At 38.4% G+C, this 26,281-nt stretch overlaps 1 protein-coding gene across 1 annotated transcript in view; it reads left to right on the top strand.

Moving 5' to 3' along the window:
- Atxn10 (ataxin 10) overlaps nt 1-26,281 on the top strand; it is a 131,417-nt gene that overhangs the window by 18,034 nt on the left and 87,102 nt on the right. The window contains exons 2-6 of the mRNA XM_040754032.1: nt 2,816-3,007; nt 7,290-7,372; nt 14,959-15,055; nt 17,592-17,750; nt 24,196-24,276. Coding sequence (XP_040609966.1) covers nt 2,816-3,007; nt 7,290-7,372; nt 14,959-15,055; nt 17,592-17,750; nt 24,196-24,276 — 612 coding nt within the window. The remainder of the gene's footprint in view (nt 1-2,815; nt 3,008-7,289; nt 7,373-14,958; nt 15,056-17,591; nt 17,751-24,195; nt 24,277-26,281) is intronic.

Raw genomic sequence — 26,281 nt, 5'->3', positions numbered from 1 at the left:
GGAGAGCAAATAGCAATGGTCACTCTCCCGGATTATTTTTCTTTGCTCTACAAACACAAGTTATTTTATATCTGATAGACATGCCATGTGAGCTTACTGTGTAGAAGCTATTTGTAGTCATTTGGAATTCAGGAGACTTTTGATGGGTCTTAAATTCAGTTCCATTTTGTTTGTTGTTATTAGGACCCAGTACACCCATGACAAATGAATATGTAGTACTAGGAATTATATTTGTAGGTTAGTTCACGAATTAACTGTTTTAATACATTATAAAAACACCATTATTCTTGAGAATAAAGATCTTCTTTAGTCTGTAGCCATAGTTTTGTTCCAAAATGTGTTCTGCTTCAGTCATCAGTTTTTAGCAAAACAGGTGGTAAGAGATCAAGGAGTGGCTGGTTTTCAAGACTGTTCACTGTGGACAGTGGCACCTGTGAAGAATCTGAAGGACCAGCTGAGAGAATTAGGATTAGCTCATCGTCACAGGTGTGAATTCACATCTCTTAGCCATCTGAGGAGAATAGAGAAATTAGTGTAGATTATTCTAGTTGTAGAGCTGTTTTCTTATTATTTTTGCACCATTGTTTGAATTTAGAATTTTGTGCATACTAGTCAAATGTAGTGTCATGAGTTACCTCAGCTCTCTGTTTTTATTTGTAAGACAAAATGATAGATGTTGAAATTATGCATTAGAACACATAGAGGTAATTAGATTTAACTTTGTCATATAAATTGTAATGCTCTTGTCATTCTTCAGTGTGTTTCAAAATCTTGGGTATTTATCATATTCATTAATCCTTAATGTTGTCAATGGAATATTAGTAAATGTTCTTTTTAAAAAATATTTTTGTGACAGTATTGTCAGGAAAAATGTCTTACATATGTACTTGCTTCATATAGTTGCCCAGGCAGGTGAATTTCACTTTTTTGTTTGGCTACTAAGTCACTGAAACACTAGGTCCAAGTTTTATGACCTGTCCTTGGAAATAATGCTGACTGGAGGGATGAGAGGGTAGGCAGAGATTGTGTGTGTTTCTTAGTTTTTAATTAATTAATCAATACCTTTCATCTTTCCTGAAACAAATTTCAGATGCCCTAAAATTAAATGAATTTTTAAAAAGATAAGAGGGTAGAGTTAATAGGTCAATGGTAGTTGCTTAGCATGTGAGAAACCCTGAGTTTGGCCTGCTATTTATGTTTGAAAAAGACATAAGTAAGGAAATTGGAGAGAAGAGAAAAGCCAGATAAAGTGAAATTCATATTGTTCTAAGACATGAGCTATATATTTGCCTATAGATTTATCAAAGATCCAGCCATAGGAAAACATGGATGTCTGTCTCTAAAAGACTGAACTATACCACATAATACACAAAAAGCCATGTGCTATATTACCTGGTCCTGGAAAGGAAGGGACATTTATGGAATGTCTTTGATGATGTCCAGGCAGTACAAGGTCATTCCTGTTAGTGTTAGTATTCAGGCATCTGTACTGGCCTGTCCTAGGGGTTCTGACAGGATAAGCCCTCAGCTGCAACCACTACACTCCCTTTTAAAAGGGCCCTGCCTATCTCCCATCCTCCCCTCTCTGTTGCTCTCTTTCTGTCTCTCTTTCCTCTCTTCTGCTGCTCCTACCCGGGTAGGCTGGTCTCCCCCCTCTCCTTTCCCTAATTAAAAACAAAAGAAAAACCTCCACTTGAACTCTGTCACATGACATCTTTCTCTCTTGTGCTACCTTTTTAAAATGACAGCAGTTACTTCCAGCTTGGAGTTTCTGTGGTCTGGCTTAGTCCTGTAATTCTACATTGAGAACAGGGGAGAACACTCAGATGGTTAGGACTGTCCCTAAGAGTCCCTTGAATTTCTAACATGACAGTTTTTCTTCAATCTTTTTTTTTCTTTCCAGATAGGGTTTCTCAGAGTAGTCCTGGCTGTCTTGGAATTTGCTCTGTAAACCAGGTTGGCCTTGAACTTGGAGATCTACTTGCCTCTGTCTCCCAAGTGCTGGCATTAAAGGCATGTGCCACCAACACCCGGGAGGCTTTTTTTTCTATCTTTAAAAGCAGATTGCTGTTTCTTTAGGGGATTTATGGAATGAGGAAGTTGGCTTTCATTTAGGTACCAAATTGCACTAAAAAAATGGTAGTGGGTTGTACTTCTGCCTTGAGTGAAGACTGAGGCGTCTGAGAGCACAGCTGTAGGTCATCTCTATGCCTGGCATTTACCCTCATAGGGGACTGGCACACTGCAAACCCTCTTCTGTTTCCCCTTTCCTTCCCTCTCACTTGCAGTTGCACATGTAAACTTTGGTGTGGTTGTTGCTGGCTTCTTGGGAATATTGTTTCCCATAGCCCAGTACAAGGTCCATATTGGGTAGTGGCAGATCCATAAGCAAGAGAGTTCATCTGGACTGTATTTGGATTGCCCTGGGGAATGCAAGTACTGGAATCAGAGAACTTTATTAGAATTGTGGCTCTGGCATTCATTGGCTAAGTGATGTAGGCAAGCAACTCTTTCTTTTACATGGCCTATAAAATGGAGAGGACAGTGTTGATTTTAAGATTATTTCAGTGGTAGAGTGAGTGAACACATGTAAGCACTAACAGCAGTGCCCCACACATGCACATAGTAGCTACGCAGTCTACACTGCAGCTTATAACTTGTGTTTCATAATGAAGAAGCTGGAGTAGACAAATCTAGCCTCTCCTGCCTCTGGGGTAGGTAAAGCATTTTGGGGATGGGGCATTTGGAAGTCAGTCCCGTCTCATCCCCCGTGTCCTCCCTCTCCCCAGTTTATAACAACTTTATTTTCTTCCAGGGAAACAGCACCCAGAACGATCTTCCAGAGAGTCTTGGATATCTTAAAGAAATCTACTCATGCTGTTGAGCTAGCCTGCAGGGATTCTTCCCAAGTGGAGCACCTGGCTTCCAGTCTTCAGCTAATCACGGAATGCTTCAGATGTCTTCGGAATGCTTGTATAGAGTGTTCTGTGAACCAGAATTCAATCAGGTAGGGATACATATCCCTCTGAGTGTTTCTTATGTGGTGGCTCATGTTTTGGCTTTATACTATTACTCATTGGTTGTTTTTACAAAACTGTCCTTTACCTTTACAGGGAAACATTCTTTATTTCTTGTGTTCTCTTGTTTAACAAGAGGGATTATTCAGCTTTCCTGTTTGTAATTTGTAACTTATTTTGAAGTATTTGATATTTCATATGAGTGATTTGAACTTGGCATTGGTTCCATATTTCTAGGTTTGGCCTGCCCAAGCTCACCTGTAGTTCTTGGCCTCCTTTTAACTGTAAATGTTTCAGTTGCCCTGTATTTACATTGAGCAGGACTATTCATAAGTTCCTGAGATTATGTGTCTAAGACTCTAAAACTCAGGGCACTTTCTGTCCTACTTAGCTTTGCCTGCTTTTGAGAAGTGTGTTAAGTACTGAGCAGAGGATGCTCTCTGCTCTTTCCTTTGTACAGCTCCCACGCCTAGATCCCAGCTCTTTCCCTTCTCTTGGTTTTTTTTTTTTTTTTTTTTCTTTTTCCTTCGACAGGGTTTCTCTGTATAGCCCTGGATGTCCTAGAACTCACTACATAGACCAGGCTGGCCTCTGACTCAGAGATCTGCCCGCCTCTGCCTCCCGAGTACTGGGACTAGTGCCACCATGCGTGACTTTCCATCTTGCTTTTTATAGAATCAGCTTCTTATCAAATTTTTAAAGAATATTTTTCTTGAAATAAAATCAGAAGCCACAAGCAGATGCTTACTTTCCTTCCTGGATTTACTCTAGACAGGGCCTCAAGGCCTCTCCATCAGTGCTGTGATGGGTGAAGTTGAGCTGGTCTGGGAGACATTTGATTCCCTTGGCTGCTTAGACAGTATTAGACCTGAGGCTTTAAGATGATTAATGAGATTTTTAAGATGAAAGGAAAGGAAGAAAAGCTGGAGTTGTTTTAACATCAGTTCTAAAACAAATCTGCTATCTCTTTACAGAAAATGGGTAGAAATAACAATCATCTTGCTAATAATAGTTAATACTTTGCTTTTTAAAAAAACTAAATTTGAAAACATTATTAAAGATTGTTTTTTATTTTTGTGTCTGTGTGTCTGCCACATTTGTATTATGGGTGCCTATGGAGTCCAGATGGGGGTGTGGGATCCTCTGGAGCTGGAGTTGGTGGGTGTAGAGATCTGAACTTGCGTCCTGTGGAAGACCAGCCCCAATAATAGCATTTTAAAACATAACATTATGTTCTGGAAACATTGGCAGAGTACCAGTTTCTGTTGTACTTTCCCAGGTGGGGAAGCACGGGGAGCCCAGAACAAAGCCTGCACATGGGCATCTTTGCTGTGCTGGCCTCGGCAGGGAGGAAAGGCATGGTCCTAGGTGCTTCACTTGCAGTACCCTGTTTTAGTCCGTGGGTGTTGTAGGAATCCAGTAGAGTCATTGTATCTAGGGTAAACATTAGAATGAATAGTTATAGTTGTTTTCTAGAAGTACTTTGACCTTGAAGAAATCATTTCATTGTAGAAAACAGTGATTGTTTTCTGTGATGTGTGTAATTGTTTTTCTGAGGGAGCGTTACAGCCTTTGCATGACTTTGGTCACAAGACTTCCAGCTCACCTGGAGCTCTTGGATTACTGGGCACTGCAAATGGTACACAATAAGGACTAAAGTAACAGGGATGTGATGCTTTCCTTTACAGAAGTATATAGATCAGATTAGGGACCCTGGTATGAGGAACTTGTTTACTCAAAAGAAAAAAACTTTATGTAACAATCAATAAATATGCCTTTTTTATGGCTGTTCAAGGTTCAGTCCATCAGAGGCTGGGCTTCCCTGCTGCCACACAGGCTTACAAAAATTCATTTTGGACTTCTTTCTTTGACTGACTCATGCTTTCCTTGATTCACATACCTCCTCCACCTACAGTGTAGTATCTAACAGACTCTCTTTCTGCTCTGACTTCCTTTGACCTCTCATGAAGACCTGTAATAAATGGATTGCCTAGCATAATCTCCCAACCTCAGAATTGGTCATTAATTTAACACATCTAAATAGTCTTTGTGTTTGCTGATACCAATTATGAATCCCTGATACTAACTGGATGTTTGACAACTCCTGTTCTGGCACTATCTATGGGAATGTCATAACTTAAAAGGCTCACTCCTAGGTGGCTGTTGTGAGTGAGCACAGCAAAAGAGACCACTGAACACAGTCTTTTCCACCTATTAAGTAGGTGCAGCAAGAAACCACCGGAACAGCCATTCCCCATGTATAGAAGACCAGTTTTAATAAAAAAGAAAACTGGCTGCTTAGGACAGTAGAGATCAGCAGCCAGCTATAAAAGTTTGTTGGGTTAAATAGGGGTATGTGGAGGGCAGCTCAGATAGGGGAGGTGTTGCAGGTATGGTCAGAAGTGTTCAGGTGCTGACATCTCTATTCAGGAGCGTTCAGTTAGCTGTTAGGGCTTCTGAGAAATGCTTTTGGTTTTCGTTCCTAGTAACTCCAAGCTCAAGTGGGCGTTGAGGCATTGCTGTCAGCACTACCACTTTGGGTCCACATCTTTGTGACTTAACAGTTGCTACTTTGAACACTAGCTAGAAATCAGGTCCCAGGCAACCCCCATTTCTGTAAGACTGACTAGAAGTTGAGGGTTCCATGATAGGATTCCCTCAGTTTTAGTAATTCACAGAACTCAAGAAAGTAGGTTTCTGGTTCATTATAAAGGATATGTAGTAGGAACATCCAAGTAGAAGAATATGCATAGGGTGGAGTGATATTTCCATGTTCTCCCTGCATATGCAACACCCCTGGCAGTTTGATGTGCTCACCAACCTACAAGCTCCCCAGACTTCATTGTTAGTTTTTTAATGGCGTTTTCATTATATGGACATGGTTAATTTAAAACATTGGTTGTGGGTATTGAATTCAGTTTTCATCTCCTTGCCTATCTGATACTGAATGTTTATAGGTTGGGCCCACTGGCAGCTGTGTCTGAGTTACTTCTAGACCATAAACTTCAGGTATGAGCAGATGTTCCTGTCTTTCAGGAAAGTTTAAATGTTTCAGGAACTCTGCACCAGGTGCTCAGGACAAAGACTAACTACAGATTTCATCTATTGCTGTGTCTCTTCCCCATATAATATAAGGTCACTTAAAAAACAAACAAACTGATAAGGAGTTTAGGTTCTTCTGTTATTCCAGCTCATGCATTGATCTTAAACATTCACATCTATTGCATTCAAAATACATTTTTGTGCTATCCCAAGGTCTCCCATATTCTAAACCTAGCATCAGCTTATGTTCAGAGTGCCCTCTAAGTCTCGATATCTCAAAGTCCCACATCTAATCCTCTGAATTACCTAAGTTACATATGAAACTCTGTATGGTGATCCATTTTGGAACCAAGTTTCACTTTATCTGGTTCCTGTAACACTAGAAAATAATATCTTTTCTCAAAAACAGTAGGCAGAAGATCACAGTACACGGGACAGTTTTAGGCATTTCTTTTTTCTTTCCTTTCCATACAGCTGTAGGATGTTGTCCAAGGACTCTTGGCACTGCTTAGCAAAGATCGTCATTCCTGTACTCTCTAATAACATGCTCTCATTTCTTTCCAGACGTTGCCAGCTGTGCTTTCATATGTGTGTTTCTACCAGCAGTCTTTCTAAGGCACTGTGATGTTTTTTGTCATGCGTCTTAGGGTTCTTTTAGCCTTTTCCCACTGACCAAAGTCTCTCTCCTCTTCTCAGTTGTTTGTTACAGCAGCACCCCACTAATGACACTCAGATCTGTGTCACTTTACTTTTGTTGCAGTGACATGTTATCAAAAACTTAAACAGCACATGCTTAATTACCTTACAGTTTTGGAGTTTGGTAATTCATAAGAGATTGGCATGGATAGTACCTTCTTCTGGAGGCTTCTGTGACAGAATCAGTTTCTTTGCTTTTCCAGCTTTCATCCCTACTACTTTTCTTGGCATATAGCCTCCTTTCTCTTGGTTCCCACTTTCTTGAATTCCTTTTGTAAGGAGCTTTGTGGTACAGTAAACCTCCATATAACTCAGGGCAACCCTTCCATCTCAAGATTACTGGTTGGGTCTTGTGTGAAAAGTTCTCTCTACCAGATAAGGTAATAATTATAGATTTTTAGTAATCAGGATTTGCACATCCATGGAAGCTGTTAGTTTGCCCACTGTATGAACTATTGATCAGTAGTCTCAACATTATACATTAAACCAGCATTTCATATATTTAGCTTAATTCTGTCTTAAAATTTAATACAGGAACCTGGATACAATTGGTGTTGCCGTTGATTTGGTTCTTCTCTTTCGTGAACTTCGAGTGGAACAAGACTCTTTGTTGACAGGTAATGTACAGTATAATTAATGTATTATTGTCTTGAAAAAGGTTTAAAACCAATGCTCTGAGTATTTAGTCATTCACTGAAACATGTTCTATATTTCATGTAATATTAAAGAGTTACCGTGAAGGAAAGTTGCTGTGTCCTTTCTGTCTTGTTGTGGGCTGACTTGTTTCTTCACAACTTCTTACACTGAAACTTCTCTTAGTTTGTTTGGGCTGCTGTAGCAAAATACTTTAGCTTAGGTAATTAATAAGAGCAGGTATTTATCACCCTGAAAGGCTGGGAAGTTCAAGATCAGAGTTTCAACATACTTACTATATGGTAGGGGCTTACTGTCTGTTTCAGTGAAGGTGTCTTCTTCCTGTGTCTTTACATAGTAGAAGGACAGAAGGAAGCAAAGGAATTTGACCTCTTGTAAGGAACACTGACTGCAAGATCTAGTTACACCTCAAAGCCCTCATCACTTACTACCGACACTTTGGAGATTTGATAATCAGCATATGAATTTGAAAAGGACACAAACATTAGACCATAGCAAAATCCTAACTTGCACTGCCCAGAATATGACTGTATTTGAAGATAAGATTTTACAGGAGGTAATTAAGGTACAGTGAGTAAATTTGGTGTCTTCTTGAGAAGGATAGTAGGACACATAGGTGAAGACCATGTGAAAACATAGGAAGCAGATTGCAGTCTAGTGTCAGGAGAAATCAGCACTGACTTCATCTTAACCATGGATTTGGAGCCTCCAAAATGGTAGAAAGTAGTGTTTTGAAGCTGTTTAGTCTGTAGTTCTTCGCAGTAGCAACCTGGAATGTCTAATGCATTCCCTTGTGATACTTACAAATATGAGAGACACTGTTTTTGGTTTTAATATGAATATCCTCCATATGCCACATGTTTGAACACTTGGTCCTCTGCTAGTGGCACTGTTTTGGGAGGTTGTGGAACATTTTGGACATGGGGTCTAGCTGGCTGATAGCGAGCCATGGGGCAGGATTTACAGCTTACAGTCTTCCTGAGTTCTTCCTGAGTTCTCTGCTTCCTGATGGCTCTGGCAATGTCCTGTTAGAATTTCCACTAGTTTAGTTGTAGGCTGCTTCCACTGTCACTGACTGTGTCATCTTAAACTGTGAGCCAAAATAAATCCTTCCTCCTGTAAGTTGCTTCTTCCAGGTATCTTATTGCAGTGCAGATAAAAGTAACTAATGTGGATGTGATTCCAACAGTGACCAGAGTAGACAGAAATCTCTGCCCCTAGGAACTCATATTCCAGTGAGGAGAGCCAGATATGTTAAGTCAATTCTTACCTAGTGTGACAGAAAGGGACGGACGGAAGCTCTTTTCCTTAACAGCTGTTGATGTGTGATTAAAAGCAGTACTCAGCTTCTTAACTTGAAAATCTAGAAGGTTCTTACACTAATTTGAAGGCGTGTAGTTTTTTTGTATTAGTAGCAAAAATGCTTCTCCTTTGTAAAAGATTATTATCTTAACACATCATTAAATTAAATAATAGAGTTTTTATGTATGATATTTTTGTCTAAGAGATTGAGATATAATGAATAAATGTAAATTATTTGATATAATTTTAATGTAAGTATCCATGCTTATTAGACATACTAGATTATGGGTTAAAGTAATTGTTACAACAAAAAACACCTTTACCATAAATAATATAACTATTTGTTTTAAGTGGGAAGCATAACTGTTTAAAATAGATTTGATTTACAACTTTTTTTTCTTTTTGCTTTTTCGAGACAGGGTTTCTCTGTAGCTTTGGAGGCTGTCCTGGAACTCACTTTGTAGACCAGGCTGGCCTCGAACTCACAGAGATCTGCCTGCCACTGCCTCCTGAGTGCTGGGATTAAAGGCGTGCGCCACCAGCGCCCAGCTTGATTTACAACATTTAAGTCCTGTTTTTATATAACATGAGATATATTTACATTAAAGCTACCTGACATTCTATTCCCAGTGGATAGGTAAGAACTCTCTGCTCACAAGCACCAAAAGGAATTGTCCAAGTGACATAGACTAAGTATGCTAGTGTGCTGCAGGTACTACATGCTGCTACTGATTGTCACCCTATATGATTTCCTACCGTTTTCTTTTCAGGTCCATTTTACTACAGTTTTAGGATCTTAATATTTGATTTAGAAATCATTTAATTTGCATTACATTGTTAAATGAGTGGCATAGGTACAATACCTTGAATAAGATTAGAAATGTATGTATTGTATGTTGTAATAAAAACAATCTCAAATTTGTATCAATATATAAAAAAACCAAGCCAATGCAAAACATTTAAAGAAAAACAAACAAACAAATAAATAGTTGGGTGTGGTGACACATGCCTATATTTACATTTAGAAAGTAAATATAGGCTCAGGAGTGCAAGGTCAGCTTCAGTTATGTAGTAAATTTAAGGTCAGTCTGGGCTTCCATGAAAACCTGTCTCAAAAAACAAATGAAAAACCCAGCGCTGCAACAGCATTGATATCCCAATACTTATGTTAAAATTGACTCACACTATTTAAATTGTCCATCCACTGGTAGATTTTGGATTAGAAAACTACACATCAGTAAACATCTAGCAGCAACAGGAAATCAGTCTGTCCTAAAGAACTGACCTGTGATGTCAGTGCTTCTCAGAACAGCACTGTTACAGTTTTCCATGATTGCTATAAAATTATCTGTTATATCAAGCCACTTGGGTCAAAAGAACACAATGAAATACTTTCTGGGACAATTAAGACTTTTATTAGTTCTTAGAGAAGTAATTACTACCATGGTTGTAATAGCCCAAGGAAATTGCCAATGTTTCTCTCCCACTTCCCACCTGATAGTGTTGTTTTTTCTTAACTCTAATTGTTCTTTCAAATTATACTTATTTTAATTTCAACTTTATTCATTCAATGAATAAATGTGATTAATGTTTATCTCTACATGGAAAAATCATCTTTTAAATTTTGTCAGTTACGTGGTATGACAGAAAGTGGTGGTCTCTCTGTCTCTCTCTGTCCTCTCTCTGTGTGTACATGTTATGTGTGGGTGCCTACAGAAGCCACAGGAGGACTTTGGATCCCCTGGAGCTGGAATGACAGGTGATTCTGAGCTGTCTGACATGGGTGCTGGGTACTGAATCTGATTGCCAAGCCTCTGCTAGAGCAGCAAGTACTCTTAACTGCTGAGCCTTAACTCTTTCCTCCTCCTTGTTTTAGGAGCCACTAAACTGTTTTCCAACACAGTGGAGCCATTTGCTTTCAGTCAACAGTGTGTGTTCTAATTTCTTCATATCCTTGCTGACACTTTCTACTTTTTTGGTTTATAGTCATCCTGGTGGGTATAAAGTAATGTGTGGTTTTTATTTGCATTTCCCAAATGACTAAATAACGATGGTGAACATTTTCTCATATGTGTATTGGGCGTTTATAAATTTTTGGGGAAATGTCTGTTTGAATCCTTTGCTCAATTTCTTTTTCTTGATTGTGGTTGTATTTTATTGTTGAATTGTAGAAGTTACTTCTGTAATATATTATAGATATTAGGGCTTATGTTAAATCTGCAGATTAGTCTGGGAAAAGTTGCCATCTTGACAATATTGGGTCTTCTAGTCCATGAAACAGAAGCAGCTTCTTTTTAAAAATTTAACTGTCTCTGTTTTAAGTAACTGACCTGTTTTCTGTGATAGAATTGGAAGAGAGGCAAGGAGGAAAAGGAAAGTTAGTGGTATTTCTCACCACCTCTAGGAAAGGAAAGCCCCTGGTTTTTATTTGGAATTCAGCAGTGACATTTGCATTTAATAAGAAGCTGAGAAGTTGTTTTCATAGTGCCTTCATTCAAACCCAATGAAATAACATTGTAAAAAGTGTTCTGATTTCATTTTCTGTTAATTCTGTCTCTGAGAACCTTATTTTAGGGAGATTGTTGTCAGGGTAACTGTGCCAGTTTTTTGTTACTGCTTCTGAGGTAAGAACTATAATTATATTGTCAAAATAATATTTAGAGTATTATTTTCAGGCAATAATTGCAGTGGTCTGACAAATATATTATGGTCATCAAATTTTATGTAAACACAAGTATGAGTTATTTTAATTGAACTATTGATGTTGTTTTTGGCGTATATTCTTTCCTAATCTGTAAAAATAATGCTGGCATTTTTTAGAGGCTTTGCACTATTCTTAGTGTTTACATAAAGATCAGTTGATAAGCTGTTTGGTAAAGTAAACTGTTATTTTATTTGCCTACAGTCTTCTTGCTTGTGCCTAGGCCATCTGTAAGTCTTTTCCTTCCCAGAATCGTGTTTTGGATTTTCAGAGGTTTTGATGCTTTTTTTTTCTTTTTTCTTTTGGCTTGAGGAGCTGTCTTTCTGCTTGGCTGTGAGGCCAGTGTATCCCTTTCACTCTTTTTGCATATTAAAATTGAGTGTCAGTATTCTGAAATATTTAGTAAAACTATTTGTATCATTTAAAATTGTCTTATCTGCGAAAAGGTTGATAATTTCATTTTATAAACAAACATTCAATAAGCATTTGTAATAGACTTTTGAAAAACTCAGAAAAGTAGACAGAAGAAAGTATAATTCTATGAACAGGCTATGAGAAGCACTTGGATTTTAGTTTTGGGGTTCTTGGCATGTCATTTTCTTTGAGTACTTTTATTAGGAATTGCGTGTTTGAGCCTTGGCTGCAGTTTTACAGGAGGCTGTCAGGCTCCTTGGTTCTAACAGCCCAGCCTCTTGCCTGTGCTCCTCCAGTTCTAGGGTGTGCCTGGTTCCTGCATCTCAACCTATGTGCTGCTTCAATGTTGCTTCTCTTTTAATTCCTTATGTTACATTTTCGTGTTTAAAATCACCAGCTTGCTTTCTGGTTTAGCTGTTACTGTTCTCTGAGGCTCCTACTTGATGTCCCTTGTCCCTACTGGTGTCTCCTCCCTTTGTCTCCTCCATCCACTCACTCTGTTAGTAAGGGTACAAGAGGAGACAGCAGCTACTGCATAATTTGAATAGGAATTTTTTGGTGTATTTGCATATGAGCTAGGTTTTTTGCTGTGCAGCCCAAACTGATGTTGAACCTGCTATTCTCTTGCCTCCACTTTCTGTGTGCTGGGGTTACAGGCTTATACCCCCGGTAGTAAGACTTAATGTAAAGAGTTGCTGTCATAAAGGTTTGAGTTAATGGCATTGATTAGTTAGAAGTAAGGTGAATGATGAGTTCAGGAATTGTAGATACATGTAGCCTCTAATCCCAGGGCTAAGGTGGGGCCTCCCTGACCTTATCTCCAGGCTGAGACCTTGGGTAGGCTGCACTCATGGCTCATTGGCTCACTCAAGAGCAGGTGCTGAGAGATAGTGTTGTTGATGAACATGATGGAGTCCACCCATGGGTGCAAGGGGAGCGTTGCTAGGAAGCTTGCTAAGGAAGCGTTCAGTAGAACTATTAGTATTTTATCTGGAAAAAGGTTGGTACTTTTATATTGTAAACATTCATTAAGCATTGATAATAGACTAAGTTTTAAAACTCAGGAAAGTAGACGGAACGAAATCATATAATTCTATGAACAGGCTGTGAGAAGCACTTGAGGTTTAATTTTTTTCTTTTTCAATATTTGTATCTGTTGGTATAAACGTCAGTTTCTTTAGATTATATTAACTAATTCTGGCTGCTAGCACTGCTGATCTGCTGATGTAATGCCCGGTGGGATCTGGGCCTGGAGAAACTGCTCCCCAGAGTTGAGCAGAGCAGAGGAGGATGTTCTCCAGGAGGAGTGAATCGTGATGACAATGCTGGCAGCAGAAATGTCCTGAGTGTCTGGCACCTTTATTTTCATAGAGCAGACATTCAAGTTTTATTTGTAGCTGGGAGGCAAAACCAAGAACTGGTGGTGCCTATTCCAGTCTGATTTGACTGTGTCCTATTGGTAATAGCTCGTGGCCTCTTGACTCTGGCTTCTGCACCCTCACCACGTGCTGTTGTTTTCTGACAGTGTAAGTTGTGCTAGTCCAACGGGTGTGGAGTTAGCCTCTTGGTTTTCTCATGGTATCGAGCACTTTTTTATCCCTGCCTATCCATTGTGGATCTTGTCAATTTTTTTCCATAAAACTTTTTATTTTGCCTGTTTTCTGTTGGCTTATCTGTCTTTTAAAATGATTTATAGCCAAGTGTTATAGTGCACACCTTTAATCCCAGCACTCCGGAGGCAAAGGCAGGTAGATCTCTGTGACTTGAGTCCAACCTGGTCTCCATAATACATTCCAGGACAGCCAGAGCTACATAGTGAGATCCTGTCTCAAACAGACAAACAAACAAGAAGATAAAAGGCTTGTAAGAACTCTTTGAATGAACTGTAAGTGTAAAGATACAAGACAGTTTTGTGTTTCATATATCTATCTATTCTGTTTCCCATGGTATCTTCTAAGAAAAAGTATTAACATTTATTGCTATCTTTTCCTATGGCCTTAAAGGCTTTCTAATGTTTTTAAAACTTTTTTATTTTGGCAGGTCAGGGCTTGGAATGGAGCTTCCTGTCTTGTGTGAGGAAATAGAGCAGTGTCAGGTTTCTGTGCTGACACACACAAACTGTTTTCCAAAGTGCCATGCTCCATTCTCGCCTGCAGTAAATGAGAGTTTGTGCTCCACAACTTCCTAGCATTTGGTGCTGTCACTTTTCTGAACTGGTGGCTATTGTTTTGCTGCTTTATAGTCTAAATGTCAGTTAGTTTTTTATTAAATCTTATTCAGAGTTTTCAGATATATTGGTATTTTTTGTCTGCTTCCTCTAGAATTTGTTGAAAAAAGATATCTTAAAACTAGTCAACTTATTGTCAACATTTATCACTTACTGTGGTCAGTTTTTCTTTATATTTGAGAGTATATTACTAGGTGAATTCCAATTTAAAATTTTTACATCTTTTTGATAAGTTGGTCTGTAATGACTAACATATTTCCAGTAACGTCTTTTGTATTAATACTTTTTTGTGTAATTTTAAGTGGCCTATTTCTCCTTTTTTAGCAGATATTTGATCTGTCTCCTTTTAGCTTTCTTTAGCTTGCAGTATTTCTGTAACCTTATGTTCTAGGTATGTTTGTTTAAAAAAACTTGTAGCATTTTAAAAATTCATTCTTAAGTAAAGCTGTATTTTGTTTTGAGACAGTTTTATTGGACTGGTCTTGGCATGTATTTTGTTAGCATGGTCCTCCTGTCTCAGCATCTTGAATGCCTTGATTACAAACATGTGCAGACATACTTAATTTGTAGTGATATTTTAATTGGAACATGTATTCCAATGATACTTCATGTAATTATACTTGAGTTTATAATCTTTAAGAAGTTAATTTTACCTAGTGTTGTTTTGATTGTGGCGTATTAATGTCATGCTCAGAATTTCATTGTTCAGTGAGATCTTAGATAACCAAAGTTCAGTGAGATCTTAGATAACCAATCAGTTTCTCTCTTCCCCCTCTAACCCATTCTTTTCCTTCTTCCTTTTTCTTTCTCACTCTCCTATGTAATAACAGGGAAATAGTTCTTACTGAGATGTATTCATGGTGTTGAATCTGTTATTTTCAGTTTTTACTTTTCTTTATTTCTAGCTTTTCGTTGTGGCCTGCAGTTTTTAGGCAACATTGCGTCACGGAATGAAGATTCCCAATCCATTGTTTGGGTCCATGCTTTCCCAGAACTCTTTATGTGAGTAAAATGTTGAGATCTTAGTTTTTTTTGGGGGGGGGCTGGCTCCTGAAAAAATTGTGCTTATAATTTCATTTTTATGAAGTTCACAAGCTGGAAAAACAAGACTGTCATGCAGTAATAGAATTCAGGATAGCACATATTCTTTGTGACTGATAGCAGATAGGTGTTAGCTGGGAGGAGGTGTATGAAGGAGACTCCCGGAACCCTCCTGGACCCTGCCAGTGTGTTGAACTTTGGTTTGTGTGGTGGTTCCGTGATACACATATATACTCATTGAGCTCTGTACCAAGACATGTGGCCCTTGGGAACATGCCAGCTTGTTTTGAAGAAATAAAAGTTATGGGAAGTGGATTGGGGTGAGGGGTAGAAAGGAGGTGGGGGAGGGAACCGGAGGAGTGGAGGGAGGGGAAACTGTGGTTGGTATGTAAAGTAAATTAAAAAATTAATTAAAAAATGAAAATAAAAACAAAAAAAGAAAAGAAAAAGTCATGGGGAAAGTAGTAACTTCTTTAAGGACCCGCAGATTTATACAGGAGAAAGATAAACAGGAAGCCTTAAAATCTGGCGTGAGTTAATCCTTTATTTATTTATTTTTTACTGTTGTATATATGCATGGCCCAATATTATTCTTCATAGAAAATGGAGGATTATAAGATTTGGATAATATATGCTTATCAGTGTGAGATGACTTTCACTGTGAGAAGTGAGATTGCTATTCTTTGCTTCAGACTGAGAAATGTGGTAATCTGTCACCGTGAGAAGAAGATAATTCAGTTCCTCATGTTAGTGTTAAGAGATGAGTACCCAGATTATTTATTACTCACTGTAAGATGTGGTTGACCAGTCTGATGGCTGCTGTAAGAAGTCTATAACCAGTCTGGTTATTTATATTGGCACTTGAATTGGTTCGTGTTATGCATTGCTTTAGAACACTAGCTCTGTTAATTTGTAAGTAGTTGAGCGTCACAATAAAATGTAAATTGGTGACAGAAGTGGATAGGTAATTGAAAGACACTGTGTAGTGGTTGTAGAGGCCAATATTCTAGTATGGGCAGTGTGGGTAGCAGCTGTTATCTCTGTTCTTATAAGTCCTATAGATAAATGGAATTGATTCTGCTTGGACAGGTGAGGTTCCTGCAGATTGTCAATAGTAAAGGGCATAGCTGCAGTGTCTGGATCCATGCTGTGTGTGCTGCTGTGTAAGGTCTGAGCTGCCCTCTCTGGTTGTGTTTGTTTTCTGGGCTTGTATATAACTTTTGGTTATTAGATGAACTCTTACTCAGTTCTAGCTCAGAGTATAGTTCTCAAATGCCGAAAGTGTGTGTTTATAGATATATGTCTATTATCTTTACATTTAATAATAACTGGTTGTAGGAAGGAAAGAATGAAACTCAATCTACATAAATATATAGTAATTATTTATAATTTTTAAAAACATTTCCTATTTAGCTGGGCGTTGGTGGCACATGCCTTTAATCCCAGCACTCGGGAGGCAGAGGCAGGTGGATCTCTGTGAGTTTGAGGCCAGCCTGGTCTATAGAGCGAGTTCTAGGACAGCCTCCAAAACAATACAGAGAAACCCTGTATCGAAAAACCAAAAAAATTTTTCCCATTTACTGTGTACATGTATTAGTGCTTTGGTAATTATGTGGACTCCAGAGATAACTTGCAGGAGTCAGTTCTCTCCTTTTCACTTTTACATGGGTTCTGGAGATTGAACTCAGGTCATCAGGCTTGGTGACAAGCACCCTTACTGGCTGACAGATCTCATTGGCCCACATAACTCTTTTTTTTTTTTTCTTTTTAAAGACAAGGTCTCACTTTGTAACTCTGACTACCTGGCCTAGAACTTGCTGTGTTGACTAAGCTAGGCCTTGTAATTCACAAGAGATCCACCATCCCCTGCCTCTTGAGTACTGCCATTAATAGTGGTGTGCATCACCATGCCTGGGTTGTGAAGTTTAAGTGGGGACAAAAATCAAATTTTAGGATGAGCCATGACACAACTGATAATAAGTGACTTCACTAACTTCTTTTAGTTAACAAAATTTAGTAGTGATCATTTTAATTTTCTTTTTCTGTTTAAATGTTACTTTCTTTTCAATTCTGAGTCCTAAGTCAAATGCAACTTTTTATTGTCTTTTTTGAGATTTATTTTTGCTTTGTATATGTGCATGCATGTCTGTGTGTGGTAGTGTGTATGAGTAAAGTTGCCCTCAGCCAAAAGATGTTGGGTCCCTTGGAGCTATAGTTACAAGCAGGGGTAGGTGCTAGGAACCATAGTTGGGTTCTTTGCAAGAATTATTTGTGCTTTTAGTCACTGAATCATCTCTCCAGTCCCATTTTATTGTATCTTACTGTTATGCTTACTGTTTTTCTAAACAAAGATATGCTTTGTTTCACAGCATTATAAATCTTTATTATATGCTAAAAATACCAATATGTACTAAATTTGCTAAGGATTACTATTATTTATGCTACAGTCACATTTGCTGCATTGATAATTGGACTAAGAATCTTATTTCTCTGTCAGGTCTTGCTTAAATCATCCAGACAAAAAGATTGTTTCCTACTGTTCAATGATTTTGTTCACATCTCTTAATCCTGAAAGAATGAAAGACCTGGAAGAAAACCTCAATATTGCCATTAATGTCATAGAAGCTCACCAAAAGCATCCAGAGTCTGAATGGCCGTAAGTATCTTGCTGGAAATTTGATTGTTTGAGGCTATCCTTACAGATCATTTTCCATATAGAGGTTTTAGTAATATATTGAAACAGGGCTGCTGTGTTCTCTAGGCTAGCCTTGAAGTTTTGATTCCCTACCTCAGCCTCTCAGGAGCTCAGGTTGTTACTCCCACATCTGGCTTATTCCAGCTTCTAATTTATTAATTTATTTACTTTTTGTGGTGCAGATGAGTTGAGTTCATGTAGACAAGTACTCTCCCACTAAACTACGATCTCAACCCCCTTTTTAAAAGTTTCAAGTAAAAACCTGAGGTATAATAGTTGTTTTTGAGGTTGTGAGAAAGGTTAAGCCTGAACTTGACCATGAAGTGTAGGAGATTTCTTAAGGTGGTAAGGAAGGGGGAGACCAGTTTTGATGTGTGAATGAACATAGTACAAATGTCTCAGCCTGTTTGGAGACCACTGTGATCCTAGCAAATGGTTCATTAAAAGATCAGAAGTTGGTTCCAGCCTGTGGGCATTGTGTAAATGAGACACTGCTACTATTCACATCACCTATGTAAACAGAATGTTTGATTTCTCTCTTCTTGCTTTTAAGATTTGTTTTACTTTTTTTTTTTTAAGGAGTTAATGTTATTTAGCATTGATTTCTTGGAGCTTGTTCTTTTTGGGATCCCTTCAACTTCTTGTCTGTCCATCCGTCCGTCCATCCATTTATTGATGCTCTTATTTAATTAAAAAATTATTTTTGTTTTTCAAGACAGAGTTTCTCTGTGTAGCCCTGACTTCCTGAAACTAGCTCTGTACATCAGGCTGAAAATGTGAGGCTCTTATGTTCTTTATCAAGATTTATGTGTGAGTTAGGGAGAAGAGGCTACTTTAGGTCTCTTGCATTTATATGTTAATGTTAGGACCATCATTTTAGTTTTAAAAACAGGTAGAAATTTTTATGAATCTATAGTTCTTTTTTTACAAGAATGTATTATTGGGTGGGGGGTGAGGGGACGGGAAACTGCATGGCACATTTGTGGAGGTCAGAGGACGATGTTGTGGATTGAGTTTCTCTTTCTGCCTTTATGTAGGTTCCAGGGATTGAACTCAGGTTGGCAGGCTTGCTCAGGAAGAGCCTTTATGTGCTGAGCCACCTCACTGACCCTTCTGTTTGACTTCTAGTCTGTGTTCGCTTTCTGTTGTAACCTTTGTTGTAGCATTTTTGCTGCTTGGTTTGGGTTTTGGCTTTTTTATACTTCTTAAGATGGAAAGGCAGTTAGATTGTTGACATGGGGTCTAAGCATTTACATCCATCAATTTCCTTGTAAGAACTGTTTTAGTAGTCTGTCAGTCTTGCTGTATTGTGTTCCAGTTTCATTCATTTCAAGTTATATTTTGTCTTATAATTTCTTATATCCACTAGTTTTTTAGGAGGTTGGTTTCCATCTATTTGTTTATTTCCTAAGTTTCATCTTGTTATTAATTTTTAATTTTATTTCACTGGGGGTAGATACCCTCTGTATGACTTGATTATTTTTAAAATTCTTGAGGTTGCTATGGCCCACTGTACCATGATCATGGAGAATGTCTGTGTGCACTTAAGATGAGTGTGCTTTGTTAGGTTTGCTAGAGTCTTTTAGAAATCCAGTTTCTTTCTTTTGAAGCAGCGTCTTGTATCCCTTGAACTAATAATTCTTGTGCCTCAGCCTCTCAGGTGCTGAGGTGACAGCTGTACCATCAAGCCAGTTCTTTGAAGTTGCTATATGTGTTAAGTATATATGTGTAGTGTCTATATTTATAGTTGTTACATAATCATGTAGTATCTATGTTTATAGCTGTTATGTCATCTTGTAATGTTTATATTTATAATTATTACATTGTTTCCCAACAAATTGATCTGGTTTTCATTGTAAAACTAATCAAAAATTTGTTTACATTTTATTGTTGTTTTTCACAATTTAGTAGTCTTTTCTTATTAATATTAAGTATCCTTGTGGATTTATTCCTCATAATGTACAGTGTGGGCAGGACCCAGGTGACCTTCTGATAGTTAGCCTTTGGTGAAATATAAACCTTTCAGTTTGCACCTCCTACATGAAATATTATGTTGAAGTTTTGTCTAAGTTTAAAATTATTTACTTTTCTGGTTATCATTTGTATATGAATTACCATATTTAAATAAACAGCTGCTGTCAAATGAAAAACTTGCATGTTTAATTGGAAAAATGCCCCTCAGTATGCACACATAGCATTTGCAATCATTGAGGATGAGTCCTCAGAAGTTAACTTACTTCAAGCCAGCTCATAACAGAGTTCTGTTTTATTTGGTAGGTACTTGATAGGTAGCTGGGGTCTGTATCTTAGCAGCTTGGAATAAAGAACCAAGCTCATAATGGGAAGGTAGAGAAGATCTACTTGAGAGTACTTCAGAAGCTTTCAGCGGTTACCAGGTGGGGTTAAGACAGGACGGGGGAGGTGGTCCTTAGCTGCTAATGTCTGCCGCTCACATGCTGCATGGCTGTGAACTGTGCAGAGGCCTCCAAAAATTGTTTACTATTAAATCTGAACTGATTCCTGAAAATAGAAGACCCTCTTTTCCTGGGTTGGACATGCAGATGGCTGAGAAAGAGCACCAACTACATGAGGATTTATTATCATCTCATTTTTTCTTTATTCTTAGAAAGGGAAAGATGTAAGACTATAAAAATAACTTCAGACCTTTCTGTTTGGGTATACTGGAGTAGCATGAAAGTGTAGGTGAGAAAGTCTGACATTGCATTTGGTTTGAGTAGTTGGATAATGTCTTTCTATGCCTAAAATTTTTCATAAACTTTATTATAAAAACTACTGAACCGAACTCCTGGAATCCAGTTGCAGAGAGGGAGGAGTGATGAGCAAAGGGATCAAGACCAGGCTGGTGAAACAAAAACAGCTGACCTGAACAAGGGGGAGCTCATGGACCCCAGACTGATAGCTGGGACACCAGCATAGGACTGATCTAGACCCCCTGAACATGGGTGTCAGTGAGGAGGCCACGGCAATCTATGGGACCTCTGGTAGTGGATCAGTATTTATTCCAAGTACACAATGGACTTTGGGAGCCCATTCCACATAGAGGGATATTCTCTCAGCCTAGACACACGGGGGAGGGCCTAGGCCCTACTCCAAATGATATGACAGACTTTGGATATCCCCCATGGAAGACCTCACCCTTCCTGGGGAACAGAAAGGGGATGGGATAAGGGGTTGGTGGGGACCAGGGGAGGAAGGGAGAAGAAGGAACTGGGATTGGCATGTAAAACAAGCTCGTTTCTAGTTTAAATGAAAAAAAAAAACTATCACATTTAATCTTAGCACTTGGGAGGCAGAAGCAGGTGGATCTCTGTGAATTCGAGCCAACCTTGTCTACAAAGTGAGTTCCAGGACAACCAGAGAAACCCTGTGTTGAACCCCCCCCCAAAAAAAAACCCCATATATATCTCAGTGAACTTCTTTACATTTAGAGTAGCCATTCTCAAGCTGTGGAATTTTACATTGGATTTTACACATTGACCTTTGGATATATTTTTATTCACTTAACCCTCCCCACCAAACCCAAAATATCCACAACGGAATTAGAACTAGAAAAACACATAGCTTTTTAAAGATATCTTGCCATAATTCATGTCCATCACCTACATTCACTCCTAATAGTTACTCTTTCTTGTTGTCTTTTCTGTGTGTTATACTGTAGCCACACATACACTTGTTTACACACGTGTTTTGTTTAGATTCTGCATCTGAGACAGATTGTGTGTTTTTTCCCCTTCCTGAGATTGCGTGATCTTGAGTAATATAGTGTAGTCTTCCTTGCCAGCCGCCTAGCCTGTCACAGTGGCAGTCCCCAAATAGCACACAAGACACTATATTAATTATGAAGCTGTTGGCCGTTTGCTTGGTTTCTTACTCTATCTCTGATGTAAGTATTTAACCCATAATTGTTAATTTAAGTATTTCTCTTACCAGAGAAAGGGTCCGGACCTCTTATTCCTCTGATGGCTACATCATGTCTCACTCTGCCTCTCTTTCCCAGAATCCTCCTTGAGTCCTAGTCCCACCCATCTTGCTTCCCTATTGGCCAACAGTGTTTTATTCAACAACCAATAAGAGGCAGGTTTACAGAATGACATCTCCCATCATCTCTTTTCTGTCTAAATAAAAAGAAAGGTTTTAACTTTAACATAGTCAAATTATATATAACAGAACAGTTATCAAGTAAGAACTATAATTACAATATTTAGTTCATTAGCATTTAATAAGATTTAAAGAAAATATCATCTATCCTATCTTTGTGAGTCTAAACTCTTATATGTAACTTATCTTTTATCATAACTAAAGAAAACTATGATTATAACTATCTGCCTTCAATTCCACCAAAGACCACAGAAGGATAATATATAAACACTAGGATTGACAGAGACATCTTGCTACCTGGACAGTCATCCAAAGTTCCTCTGTAACGTTTGGGGCATCCATCTTCAGCCCGTAGGCCACAGTGCATCTGGAAGACTTCTCAGCAAAGCAGGAAATCTCAGTCTTAAACTCTCCTCTTACAATAGTACATCCATTTTCCTGCAATTTTTAATTACATTTTTTCTTTAGAGTTGAATAGTATTTATGTGAGTGTATGTGTATGTTTAATATTCATTATCCATCCATCAGTGGACAGTTAGGTTGAGTCCAATTCTTCGCTATAGTGAATAGAGCAGCAATAAACATGGAAGTGCAGATATCTCTGTGGCAGGGTATGAAGTTTGCTGGCTATATGCCCAGGAATAAAATAGTTGGGTTGTCTGGTATTTGTGGCTCTTTTTCTGCTGTTTGGCAAGTATTTGGGGAAGTAAAACTTGTTTTTTAGTTGCTTGTCCAGTACTTACCATGGTGGGTTTTTTTTGGGGGAGGAGTAAGGGGTGTCATGGGCTGTGTTGTCTGGGCTGGCCTTGAATTTGGCAGTCTCTCTACAGAAGCTTCCTATGTTCTAGAATCATAGGAACATATTATCATGTTTGATTGAATATTGTGTTTTTAACAAATGTTCTCATGAAAAAAGTTTTCATTTCCAATAGCCAAATTATGTATGAATGGGCTTTAGGATTCCAGTTTTATTTGTGAACCTACCTTGGAATGCATTGATTTCTCTTACTCCATTTGTTAAAATGCCTAAACTAATATAATACCATTGACTTTTTTATTATTATTCATTGTTGTTAGAAATATTTAAATCTGAGTAGTGACTAGCAATTATAAAGCTCTGTAGAAGAAATAGAATACTTGTTTAGATTTTTTTCACAGGTAGTGGTGTGGGGGCACAGGGCTTTGTGCAGGTAGTAGCCACTGAGCTACATCTCCAGTGCTTGATTTTATGTTTAGATAGAGGGCAGTGCGGTGGTCATTGGTGTGTGTCATTTGATTATCACACTCAACGACATTTTATTTATGAGAGAGTAAATAAGTTGTGTTTAATGTATTTAGCTACATTATAGTCAGTATTTATAAACACGTTTTTTAGTTCTTAGTCTCACTGCTACCTTCTGTTAGATACAATTGAGAACTAATAATGCTATTCAGTCTTTTTAGATGTCACAGTGGCACTTTAAAGAAATATGCTTGTAATCTTTGCCTCAGGCTTCCAGAGTCATCTCTCTAGTCCAGATGAGAACAGAGCTTGACAACGGGGATGTTTTCTTGGTAACTTGAGTACTCTTAAAGAGTGGAAAATCAAGCCAGGATTCATCACTGCATTGTTGGCATATCTTTAAATAACAATATGACATGTCCATTTTTCTCCTGCATCTTACAGCACTAAACTTCCGACTAAAGCTGCATGTTATGTTTCCTGTCTAGATCTGAATTTTTTTGTAGCTAAATTTCATGTGCCCATTCATAGTGAAAAGCTTGGGTAAAAGCTGAAGTAGACTTGTTTTTCTATTTGAACCAATTGAATTATTTTCATAAAATTTCACATGGAAATGGAGAAAAAAATATTTCAAAGATCATCCTCCTACCTTGTAACTACTTAAGAAAACCATTTATGTATCTCCTAAGACAGAGAAGATCACAGTAAAGTTAGGGCTTTAGATGACTCGGTGAGTGGGGGGAGCTGGGTTAAGAGTACTTGTTGCTCTTACAGAGGACCTGGATTCGATCCCCAACACCCATGTGGTGACTCACCACAATCTGTAGCTCCAGTTTCAGAGAATATATTACCCTCTTTTCTTCTGGCTTCTGTGGTTAGGTATACATGTACACATATATACTGCATACATATGTACATACAGGCAAAATGATCATATGTATAAGATAATATTTTACAAAGATGATAGCAAGAAAATTCAATAAAATGAAAGGCTTTTGTTTTGTGTAACATGTATATAAAGTAGGTAAGGTGTTTTACTGTTTGTAATTTCCCTTTTCCTTACAGGTTCTTGATTATTACAGACCACTTTCTGAAAAGCCCAGAGTTGGTGGAAGCCATGTATTCCAAACTCAGCAACCAGGAAAGGTAACCCCAAACCAGTGTGGGTTTGACTCTTTAGCATTCTATATAGTGTCCTATAGCCTGGGCTAAAAGCTGCGCAATTTCTCTTTGGTAAAGGCCTCCAAGTACATTTGTCTGTGCGGTGCTGGTTTGACATCGTTTTCTTAACATCACAGCCTAGCCACAACGGGCAGTGATTCTTATAGGGTCATTGAATTCAGTTTGATGCCAAATTTAGTAAAAGTATGCTAAAGAAATAAAAACTTTTATGAACAAAACTTTATGGCAGTTTACTCAAGTATACATTATAATTGTATATTTAGGATGTACTTATTTGTTATATAACTAGTTAGATTATTTTGAATATATATTTCTTGGTTTATAGTTTTCTGGTAGATAATTCACATAAAATAGTGTACCTTTATTAGAGAGGAAGAACAATTACAGGGCTTAGTCATACTCCACCTAGGTATTAGAGGGTAATCCAACTGTGAGCTGCTCTGATGGTGATGCTGTGAATCCAGAGAGGGAATTGTTAGTTCAAATCCCTCTGTACCCACAGAGCTGTGAAATCCAAGCCCTGGAGTCTCAGGGCAACTTGGGAGAGTGAGCCCTTCGTGTCTGACTCCAGCCATTGAATGAAGGGCTGCTGTTTATGTTGCTGGTGGTGTTCATGCTGATATGGAAAGGTCCATGCTAGGGATGTGGGGCAGTGAGGGTTTTCTGGGTAAAGAGGCTTGGTGTCCTTTGCTCCTTCTGAGGGAGACAGAGTGTATTCTTTGTTCAGAAGTTTTCTTTGGCAGATTAGTGAGACTAAAACAAGAGTTTTTCTTAGCAGGTTTATGTGACAAGTAAAATTTTCTCTGGTGATTGGAGAACTCTTGTGAGAACCAAGGAGACAATATGCTACTCAGAATGTTCCCAAATTCTAAATCAGATGAGGAGCCACACTTGAGAGTATTGGAGGAACATAGAAGAATCCTTTGAAGTATCACACCAACCTCCTGTATTATGATACCTTATTTACTGTCCATAGTTTAAAGTATGTTTGTGAATCAGTTAATAAAACAAGTACTGTACTAAGTATCTGCTGGTGGCTCCTGGGGCATGATGGTCAACAGTGAGCATACGCCCTGCCTACTGTGGATGGTCAACAACTGCATTATTTTGTGCATGTGTGAAAGTGCTCTCTTCATGTGCTCATTGTTGTAATGTTAGGGTTTTGACTCCTTTACCTAGGGGCTGGCATTCTACTGGGGACAGATTATTTTGTGAATACCCATATAATCAGCTTGTTTGATATGAATAATGAGAACCAATATTATTATGCCCTTTCTGGTTCCCATTCCTGCTGAACCACTGTAATTGTTAGCAGATTGAAAAGGCTGCTCCTTAGAGGCAGTGTGTACAGTGCCCAGGTTCTTGTGTGTGTGTGTGTGTGTGTGTGTGTGTGTGTGTGTGTGTGTGTGCTGTCTGTCTGTCTGTCTGTCTGTCTGTGTGTCTGTGGCACAGGAACAAATAGCAGCTGCTGTTCTGGTGGCTCACTCATTTAGCCTTTTTAGAGCCCTGTTTCATCTATGCAAAAGGATAGTAATAGTCACTTGATGGAATCATTATGATAACTACCTAAATAGATGATAGATTAACGTCTCAGTGTTTGCATAATTAGTAGTCAGTAAATGTGAGGGGAATACCCCTATGTTACTATGTTGCTTAAGCTGGTCTCAGGCTGCAGTGGCCTTCCAAAAGCTGGCATTAGAGACTAAGATTGCAAAGTGTGTGCCACTGTGCTCAACTCTGAATTGTTTCTGCTTATGGCTTCTACCATTAGTACTGCACTGCAACCATAGCTCCCTCCTCCTTTGGAGGCTGTGACTTTTCCTCTTCTATGTATCCCTTGAAAGCAATGGCTAGACAAACACCAAAAATACAAAGACAAATGCTTGATGGAGGAAAGATTTGTTCTGGCTCACAGTTTTAGAGGTTTGAGCCTGTGGGCCACCGTGAAGTACTGCACCACAATTGGAAG

Source organism: Mesocricetus auratus, unplaced genomic scaffold, assembly GCF_017639785.1.
Source record: "Mesocricetus auratus isolate SY011 unplaced genomic scaffold, BCM_Maur_2.0 Super-Scaffold_100010, whole genome shotgun sequence".
Classification (NCBI taxonomy): Eukaryota; Metazoa; Chordata; class Mammalia; order Rodentia; family Cricetidae; genus Mesocricetus; species Mesocricetus auratus.
The sequence above is the reverse complement of the archived record's forward strand: the minus strand, read 5'-3'. Positions and strand labels throughout refer to the sequence as shown.